Here is a 10,821-nt window from a genome sequence, read left to right on the forward strand (position 1 = left end):
ATTGTTTGACCAATTTTATTTGTTCAGGCACATCAAAAAGCGGCTGTTTAGACGGGTCGCTTGAAAAAATTCATAGGGTGCTTATTAGGGGAGAGGCTCTATTAAGGTTGAATACGAGCATGTACTAAACTGTAACCCGGGGGTACTCAAGTTTGGTTTTGGTAGGGACGTGCCGCTGAGATTTTGGAAGTAGACCCATAAATATACCAATTTTTCAAGAAATTTGGACCCATTGATATACCAAATACCGGCCGAATTTACCCAAAATTGTCTTAGTTTTTTAGTGCTGTAATCGATTGTCGTAAGTATCGATAGTCGGAAAATACATAGACTTCCGACATGTCGAAACACTCAATGTCAGTATCGATACACAAACGACATGGCACACATGCTTAGATTATCTCAAATCAGGTCTCAAATTACCGTCAAATACTCAAATTACCGTCTCCCAATTCCAAGGTGAGCTTTACATCTAGAATACATGCATCATGTCGTCTTCACGATCTCCAGCCCCTCCAGTATTGGTAAACTCAAATCCGTGTTTCAAACTGCGTGAGTATCGATAATAGTATCGACATGTCGGATGTTTGCCTCCCGACATATCGATACCCAGAAAGCTTATCGATTACAGCACTATAGTTTTTACAAATTTTGGGAAAATTTTGGCTAGATTAAGGAAAAATTGGGCTGTTTTCGAAAAAATTGAGAAAATTTTGAAAAAGGACCCATTCATATACCAAAATAGGCTTTGAAAAAGGGGTCATTGATATACCAGAAGGCTGAAAATGCTACCCATGTTTGCGTGCACGTCCCGTATGGTCATTTGTACTGAGTACCCCCGGGACTGTAACAGTAATTGTGTGAAACCTTTTTGCTGTAACAATATTATTTCTTTCTTTCATAATTCAATTTTTTTTTGGGCATTTGGAATTTCACAACAGCAAAGCAGAAAATTTGCACTATCATTTTTGTCAGCTATATTACACTAACATGGCCGTCTTTATTAGCTACATTTCACACATGTATACAAATGTCAAACAATTTGAGAAGTCAAACCTTCCTAAAACGGATTATGGACCTTTTAATAAACAAGTATAAACAGCATTTTGAGCCTACATGCCTTATCAAACATGATAATAAAGGTTTCTGAGAAAGCTTTTTTACTGACAAGTTACATGTTAAGGTGGAACTACACATCCTGATAAATTTTGGGACTAATTTTGCATTTTTCTCAAAAATAATTACACACTGGCAACAAAAATTATGTATATTATAGGGGCAAGGAATCCAATTACTTCACTGAAATTTCAGTGATTCAAGACCAGTGGTTCATTATATGTTAAGAAATAAGGTACATTCTAGCGGTATCTCTTTTCTTATCATAAATAATGTACCTTGCAAAAATAGTCACAAATTTATCAAGGGGTGTAGTAGCACAGGCTCTGTGCCGTACTCATATACCTATGATGATCAAAAATTCCACCAATAGTACACCCTACACTCGATATTCGAGAGGCGTTGCAGTTTGCGGAACGAGGCTGTTTGTAGGGTGTAGTACCACCTTAACCTACAGTATTTTGCAAAGTTAAGACCATTTGCACTGCCCAATTTGACGCTGGACAATTTTGAGAAGGGGGGCATGGGTCTTGATAACCCCAGACTGCTCAAATATTTTTGGCTCGCTTCACTCACTGTAATTTGTAATCCCATGATTCCCCCACTTATCAGCAAAATTGGGGCAGGGGAGTGCAGCTCCCCTTTTTGCATGCCACTGCATTATGCTACTCATTTGTTGAACAAGTGAGTTCTTTTTACGCAATGATCAGGACAAGAAGTCAGCCAGTGTGAAAGATCTTTGCAAAATACTGTACATACTAATTAAAGCTGCACAGGTTATTTGGGCCTTACTGTGGACCACAATTATCCTCCCCCCGACATACTTCCCCCATCCGTTTTCAATAAATCAAGCAACAGAATATGAAACATAATTACTAATCATTTCAAACCTTACCATATTTCAGTACCTTATCTTTTATCCTGGTCCTAGTTTCTTGCAAGGCTTGTTTTTTTTTTTTTCTTTTGATGGTGAAGGACAAAAATATGACATTTTAAGTTAGGCCCACCTCGATTTATAACTTAATCCTGTATCCAGGTCCATTATGATGGAGGAAAAAGTGGGATACGACTAGCAATCATTCTCACAATATGATTATCACAAAAACACATTATCATACAAAATTATGAATCTGATCAATCATTTGACTTGAGAATTGAGTTCCCCTTTGAGCCTCCCAAATACGTAGGTACAATAGAATACAAAATAACAAGACAAACATTTATTTAAAACAATGTACATCAATGTTTCCCTCAAGTCAACTCATCACAATATCTCCATGCAATCACTTACATGTCAGTTTCAATATTTCAAGACAACATTCACATTTTGTGGCCTCTGTGAATTTTGAGATCTGGTGCACTAGCAATTCAACACAGCCAGTCTTTGTAAACCAAAACACTTTCTGTGAGTTGAAGTGTCACTGCTTTTCACATTCATCCTTCGTGCAATTCTACAGAGTTAGACTGGTGTCAAGACTTCATTGAAGGATTAAAAACCTTATTGAATAAAGCTGTATAATTCCCTCAATCAAGTCTTGATACTAGGTTAATTCTGTGTAATACTTAACATGATGGAACAACTCACACTGGTGAATATCACATGAGAGTATGTTTCAAAGCTGCATCCTTGTCAATCTAATGACCAGTAAGCCCGGAGATGCTGGGGGTTCAAGGAAACATCTCCAGGACTGTTTTGAATCCAATGATGGTGACCGTTTCAGTTGAAATATACATTGGAATTCATTCATTGGTGACCCAATATGTACATAGAAAAGTTTGGATTATGTTCCACCATTGTTATCAGTCCCTGCAGCAGATAACAAATTTGCCAAGTTCAGCAGAACAAGTTTTATTAATAATAATGTGATGCTAAAAAATAACAACATCAAAACATTTGACGAAAAGTCATGACATGATAGAAACTTTTAAGCCTTTACTGTGCTAAACTTGACATGCTTTATTATCTGCCAAAGTTGCTGTAACATTGTCACTGCTATCTTCAACAGTGTTCAGTTATAAAAGTCAGTATTGTCTATTCTCATTTGGCTGCTGCCAATGGATTTCTAAGCACTAGGATTACACTGTCTCCTCTAAGGAACATCTTGGAAATGTAGCGATCTTTGTTCACTGGTTTCGACTTCTTTTTGCCTTTGCCTGCTTTGGGCGTTTCTGTCCACATCTCCTTCACATTTTCTAGTACCATGTTACAGTGCCTGGAATGAGGGAAGAAATGACAAAATATTTAATTGAAGACATTGCTGACATTCTTATTAAAGGTGGGTATTCTGATTTGCAACCTCATCCTCCCACTTTAAGGTTGGTCTGAACCCTGGAATTATGAAAACTTCCGGGCCTCATAACTGCCAAATTATTAGTCTAAAGAATATAAAAGTATACATTTTTAGAATAGAAATGACTTGATGAATTCTTCTGTGAGGTCCAATTTGGGCCAAAATGCTCATTTTGGAGAAAATCCCAAAAGGTTTTTTTTTGGCCCAAACTTTTTAGTCTAACGTAACAAAAAAATTGTTTGGCCAAAATTTTTTTTATTAATTTTAAAAACTAAAAAAAAATATCTAGGGACCGCTTTTTTCATTTTTTTTGAATTTTGACCAACTTCACCAAAAATATTTGAAATTTGGGCGAAAATCAGGCTTTTTTATGGTTTTTTGAAAATTTTGCATTTTTGACCATTTTGGTGCAAATTTCTCAAAGTTGGTCAAAATTCAAAAAATAAAAAACGGTCCCTAGATATTTTTATCTAGTTTTTAAAAATTAATAAAAAATTTTGTTGGCCAAACGATTTTTTTTTGTTACGCTTACTTAAAAATTTGGGCAAAAAAACCAGTTTTTGGGATTTTCTCCAAAATGAGCATTTTGGCCCAAATTGACCTCACAGATGAATTCAGCAAGTCATTCCCAGTCTAAAAATGTATACTTTTATATTCTTTAGACTAATAATTTAGCAGTTATGAAGCCCGAAAGTTTCCATAATTCCAGGGTTCAGACCACCCTTAACCCCATCAAAATGCAGATTTTGGTATCGGGTGAAAGCTCATATTTTTCTCATTAAGATATTGAAATTAGGCGTTCCAAATCGGTAATTTCCAAAGAAATCATCAAAAAACTGTTGAATTAGTCTAAACTGTGGTATACCACATTTTAAGACTAATTAGACAGTTTTTGATGATATCTTGGAACTACACAGAGTTGGAACTTCTAATTTCAATATGGTACTGAGAAAAATACAGTCTTTCACTTGAAATCAATATATTACATGATTATGATGATTATCACTAATAAAAACAATGTAGACTACCAATATCACGCTGATATCATGTCGGTAATTCCATAAGGAATTACGACACATTTACATGTTCTTTTTGCATGAGTGCTTAAAGGAATGACATTTTATGTTATACACAAGTTTTAAAGAATTTGATTTTCCAAATATATCAGGTCACCTTCCTGTAACTCTGACATTCTGAAGTCAAATCCCTCCAAGTCCATGGATAGTTTCTTTCAACATAGCTTAGAACATTTTCCAGAGCAAGATGCTACATGTATTTCCCTTCACTAAGCCCCGGCAAAAAATGCAATCTCGGTTTTCTCGCCGCAATTCTCGCTATTGAGTAATTATCTTGCTTTTACAAGCAATAAAACAAGGTGTTTTATGCCGCAAAATCTTCCGAAAATCATTAGAGTTCCATGCCGTGTTGACAATTCATGTCATCAAGTAAGCTTAAATGCACTCGCCAGTGTGTAGTTTCAGTGCTTAATTGGTCTCTAAAATGTCATGTCAAGGTAATAGAATACCAAATTATAGTAGTTTATTGTTAAATTTATTAAACTGAGAAAGGATTTATAATGTAAACAACATATTGAGGTGGAAATAATTGAATTTCTGTTTACGTTTTTTGTCTTTCGATCGTGAGTCGGGCGCCATGTTTACATACATTGGACTGCTTAGACTCCCCGAGGGCAGTATTTTGTTTTATTTAATTTTTAATATTTCTTCTTTTGGCGGCGATTTTCCAGGAAAATCTCGCTTTTAAAGCAAATTTGGGGTAAATCTCGCTTTTTGTATTTTCATATCTCGTTTTTTGCCTGTAAAAATTTGCGTTTTTTGCCGGGGCCTACCCTTCACTGTATCAATTTAAGCACCCCAGCAAACACACATTTTACAGAAATTTTAAATGTCAGGTTTAGGGTTATAAAAGGTTTTACAATACATGTAATTACACATTTAAAATGTTTTAGAAAACTGGCTACAAAACATTCTAACAATTTATTTACTCGTATTTGGGTTTTGACAAGATTAGATTACACTTGGATGGGCAACTTAAGGTGAACCCTCTGCGAGCATTGCACTCGCTGACCTTACATGCAAAACTCAAAGCCTGTATGTAAAAATAGCACAAATCCATGTGGATTGATTCGCATTTACATTCCAACACGGGCAGTTTACAGAGGCCAGAGCGAGAACTTGTGTGTAGCACTGAGTTTGACCATGGTCTGATTACTACGCAACTGTAAACCTCCTAAAGACCGCATTATGATCTAATTTAGTTATCATTAAAATACTGTGCAATGATGCTGATTGTGATTTAATGGGCAATTTTAATAACAACAAAAATGGCTGATCAGTACAGTGAAAAAAACGTGAAACAAAGATGGCTGACCTTTGTTTTGGTTATTATCATAGAGGACAGTTATTTTGGGCATCAGCGGGAGGCAGATATGTGCCCTACTTAAATCAATTCCAATCATGTCATGAAATCAAGGATTCTAGAAATTTATTCTCCTGTGAGAATCCAAATGCATTTGCGTGCAGCACTGTCACAGATTTCTACGCCTAATGCTACCAACCTGTCAAAAGCTTTTACTCTGCCTAAAAGCTTCTTGTTGTTGCGACAATTGATGAGAACTTGAGTGTTATTCTTAACGGATTGTGTGAGGACTGATAATGGTCCAGTGTTGAATTCTTCTTCCTCTCTTTTGGCTAACTCTTCTGGTGTCAGTTCACTCTTGGGTTTAGGTTGCAACCTGTATTCAAGATAAACATAATTGGAAATAAACATCATCCCATTTTGAATGTTTTGTGGTTGTAGGAGTTTAAGGGGGTACTACACCCCTAGCCAATTTTTTGCTTATTTTTGTGTTTTTCTCAAAAAATTATAGCGCATTGGTGACAAGTAAGATATGTATATTATAGGGGCAAGGACTACAACTGCTGCACTGAAAATTCAGCAACTCAATGCAAGTAGTTATTGATTTATTGATCAAATATTGGTTTTCCCTCATTTGTGACTGTAACTCCACAACTGTTAAATAAAATAAAATTTCCAGTGTAGCAGTTGTAGTCCTTGCCCCTATAATATACATATCTTACTTGTCACCAATGCTCTATAATTTTTGAGAAAAATGCAAAAATAGGCACAAAATTGGGCAGGGGTGTAGTACCCCCTTAACTAGTTTAGGCCATACCCCCTAGTTTAGGCCATATGCAATTAATTCTGAGTTTCCTGTTGGGATGTTTGACAAATTTGACGAGGGAGAATTCATTATAATTCATTATTTGGTGTTAATTCATTATTTGGTGTTAATTCATTAAATTGTCTTCCAAATGATGATCGGTACTATTGAGCAAATAAAATTTATAAACAAACAAATTCATCTTCCCGGGTGTACATTTCAAGTTTATTACTTCTTGAATACAGCGCATTCATGTGTTTTAATTTTATAGTACCGGTACTAACATAAAACATTGTACAAGAGTCTAGGTCGTTTGATAGACTTCGAAGTATCCTGCTATCGTTGAAACAAGTAAACCGCATCAGTCATCACGAATTCACTCACCGTGCGATCCTACACCACCAGTTGAAATAAACTCATAACTTCCCGAAAAGTTTTGTTATTCCTCAAAACAACATACTTCATTAATAAAAAATTTAAATCCTACTATGACCCGTTTACAGGGTTCGATTTACTTTGAAAAAATTTGCGTAGCAATTTTTGGCGAAAACCTTATTTAGGTGTTCTTATAATTATTAGCATGTTTACATTGTAAAAAATTGCTGAACAAGCTGAAATTTGTGTAGCAGGTTGTCCAAAATGGGGAGCATTTTGCTCCACGACACCAGTTAAATCGAACCCTGCTTGTTTAATAAAGAAAATGTTGTTTGATAAACGTCAACAAAAAGTAATTTTTTCTTAATGGTTTTTTGGTCGGACAGCGGTGCAATTTTTTTGCACCAGAGGTTTATTTATTCTGGTAATCTTGAAATTTGGATTAAAGTTATTTTGATGAGTCAACTGTATCTTGACTTTTGAGCAAGATTTGCCTATTTTGGGCAGTCTAAAACTTTGCCGAAGTGCATGAGCATGTGAGTGTATTAAATTTTCGCAACATTTTTGATGCAATCGCCTGTCGTGATCGGCTGTGTTTACTTCTGAACTTCCATTCATTGCTTTACACGGTGTCATGCTTCAGCTAGGTATAATACAAAAAAAATTGAACTTTTTTTGATTCTCATCAATGTAATCTCATATTAAAGAGCTAAATGAAAGAAAACTGATGAGGCATAAATGAATGTCATATGACATGTGGTTGCGGAGATATGCTAATTTGAATGGCTCAATTTTTCAGCCAATTTCCTGTACAAACTTTTTGTGCATGCACATATTAAAATGCTTATAGGCCTATACTGTGCATTGTGAGTACACAATTTTAAGAAACAAGCACCGTCTTGCTGAACTGTAAATGTAATCCTAGATTGATTGAATTTGTATTGATGTGAACATAAGGGCCTATCATTTTCTTTGGAGGGGGGTCCCAAATATACAGGGGGTCATAATTTTTTGGAAAGAAAATAGGGGGTCATACAATTTTTGATGACCAAGATGACCACAGATAGTGTGTTTATCTTATTCAAAAAGACTGAATACAATTTTAGCCTCTTCAGGGGGATACATGTAAGGTGTATCAGTGGGTGGTGGGGGAGGGGTCATGTGAATTTTGTTGCCGAAATAGGGGGTCTTAATTTTATTGATGCTGACTTTTTGTAAATTTGGGAGCTCCAGAGAAAATGATAGCCCCTAATATACAAATGAACATGTATGAGTAACATTTTGTTTTATTTCTGTTTTCTGATGCAGATTCCAGCTTTGACAGAGGATGGAAACCAGGGACTGTCTTTTGGAATCAGAGCTGTTTAGAACATTTACAATAAAATGTAATGAGAGAATGGTCAACTAAGGAAAGCTAAAATCACTCTCCTATATCCGATTTAAGGAGAGCAGTAGAGAGTGATTGCTCTCGCTCTCCTCAAAAGGCAGTCCCTGGGAAACCACAGTGAGGGCCAACAGCAAATTATGCAAAAATAAAGAAAAACTTATTCAAAAAGATGAAATTTGTGTTGAAGTGTCTTATTATTTTTTTTTTTGTCATTGAAAAACTCACGGTTTTGATACTACCCACCTGAGTACACCTTTTCACTGATACAAGGGGGGGGGTAATTTGTTTGAGGGGCACCCTTTAAAATGTTTAATTATTATAAGCACTAGCTGATGCATTCACCCCTCCCCAGGAAAATGTTTTTGAGCAGGCACCCTTTGGAGCACTGGCTGGCGATGCTCCCTATTCAAGATCATTATGAAACTCGAGGGCCAGTTCACTTGATCATCAGAATGGGGTCACTCCTGCTCAAGTATGACCCCCCCCCCCCAGCTTAAGTTTGGTCTTTGAGCAGGCACCCTTTGGAGCACTGGCTGGCGATGCTCCCTATTCCGAAGATCATTGCGGAAACTCGAGGGCCAGTTCACTTGATCATCAGAATGGGGTCACTCCTGCTCAAGTATGACCCCCCCCCCCCGCCCCCCAGCTTAAGTTTGGTCTTTGAGCAGGCACCCTTTGGAGCACTGGCTGGCGCATGCTCCCTATTCGAAGATCATTGCGAAACTCGAGGGCCAGTTCACTTGATCATCAGAATGGGGTCACTCCTGCTCAAGTAATAAACCCCCCGCCCTTTCTTCCAGCGTAAGTTTTGTCTTTAAGCAGGCACCCTTTGGAGCACTGGCTGGCGCATGCTCCCTATTCCAAAGATCATTGCGGAAACTCGAGGGCCAGTTCACTTGATCATCAGAATGGGGTCACTCCTGCTCAAGTTACCCCCCCCATGACGTAGCATCATAGGAGTACGTGTCCCCCCCCCCCCCATCAATTTGAACATTTAAAAAATCAAATAGGAAAATGGCCAAAAACGGCATGTGTCAACGCCCCCCGCCATCATACCCGATGTGCTCACAGTCATTCATGCAAAAATCTGCTAGCGCTATGCATGATGGGATAGGAATAGGAAAGGTCCAAATTTGCTTCTTCCCCCGACTCATAGTCGGCACAGAATGAGAATCTATCCCAGCATCCACAGCATGAGCCCATTCAATTACTATACGCAAACCATGCTGGGTTAAGCATGTTCACTCACTGGCAAAAGTTGCTGAATTCAGTACTACACAAAGTCCCCAGTTCACTCACTTTTTGCAAGGCATCCATCCAAACTCATCAAACCAAACATTTTTATGTACAAAAAACTACCTTTATTCACCGCGTGCTCCATTTAACTTACCGCTCAACTCCGTTATTTAGATATTTGGAGAGTAATTTCCGAAAAAAATTAAATCGAAATCGTCACTTTCAAACCCACTACAAAGTCGCCAAAATTTGCCGCGACCACGTGCGAATCATCTGACCTCTTCCGGGTTATGATCAAGTTCAACCTTTTGACTTGACCTTGTAAGCTTTGGAACTGTTTTTAACTCGATCTAATTCCCCCAATTTTTTTTCAAAAACATCGCCGTAAAATTTACTACCGGTAATGAATTTTCAAAATGGCGCCGGGTGCGCGATTTCCCTATGCTGAGAGAGGCTGAATATTGCGCATGCTCAGGTAAGGAATGCTCACATACCTACTTCAGCGAATCCGACTACATTTTGAATGCTATGTTCTCTAGCCTAGAATGTGAAGTATCGGTGAGCAAATTCTTGCCATCTTGGCTAGACTCATTTGGACTTCTCGAGCAATCCAAAACCGGTGCATCGTAATCGCTCGAGTATAAATTCAGCTGAAGTCCAGTGAATGAAAATGATGGGACAGAGAACTGAGTCTATATTTTACAATATTATTGCATGTACAAAGTAGACTTTGCAGGGCTATTTTTTAATTTATACAATGTAGGAGCTAGGATGTAAAACGCTGAACAACAATGAATGAGAGTTTCGGCAATAGGCTACAGAACCCTCTTGTTACAATCAATTTAATTTGTTTATTATTTACCTTACAGGTCACATATAATCAACGCAGTGTTTTATATATTTTCAATATACATATTTACTCTTAAAATATACTTACGTCATGATTAAATTGCAGATTACGCGGATTTCTAAACACAAAACGCGCTCCCTTTTCACTCAAAATAACGTGAGACTAGCGTTTGGAGACAATGTTTCTATGCTGTTTTAATCCTGATATAATATTTTTATGTTTATTTAATCATCAATCTTAATTTTTATCTAATTCATTTAGTAATTACTTATTTTATAGTTTAAAAAAAGATAATTTAAATTATAAATATACTTATTACTGAGCAAAAAGGGATTTTATATTCTTTATTTTAGAGAACCATTACTCCACACAAAACACTCTG

At 36.9% G+C, this 10,821-nt stretch overlaps 1 protein-coding gene across 1 annotated transcript; it reads right to left on the reverse strand.

The window, feature by feature from the left end:
• Positions 1 to 962: 962 nt before the first annotated feature.
• Positions 963 to 10,669, reverse strand: LOC140152481 (small nuclear ribonucleoprotein Sm D2). Its single transcript, XM_072174810.1, has 3 exons — positions 10,527 to 10,669; positions 5,986 to 6,162; positions 963 to 3,329 (listed from the first exon to the last, which is right to left on the reverse strand). The coding sequence occupies exons 1-3, from the start codon at positions 10,529 to 10,531 to the stop codon at positions 3,155 to 3,157; spliced, it is 357 nt and encodes a 118-aa protein (XP_072030911.1). The 5' UTR covers positions 10,532 to 10,669; the 3' UTR covers positions 963 to 3,154.
• Between the last annotated feature and the right edge of the window lie 152 nt (positions 10,670 to 10,821).

Source organism: Amphiura filiformis, chromosome 5, assembly GCF_039555335.1.
Source record: "Amphiura filiformis chromosome 5, Afil_fr2py, whole genome shotgun sequence".
Classification (NCBI taxonomy): Eukaryota; Metazoa; Echinodermata; class Ophiuroidea; order Amphilepidida; family Amphiuridae; genus Amphiura; species Amphiura filiformis.

Bases quoted from the DNA above. Each gene is read 5' to 3' on its own strand.
- LOC140152481 (XM_072174810.1), bottom strand. The intron at 3,330-5,985 runs GTTGGTAGCATT...CCCTCATTCCAG, and splicing joins AGAGTAAAAGCTTTTGACAG to GCACTGTAACATGGTACTAG.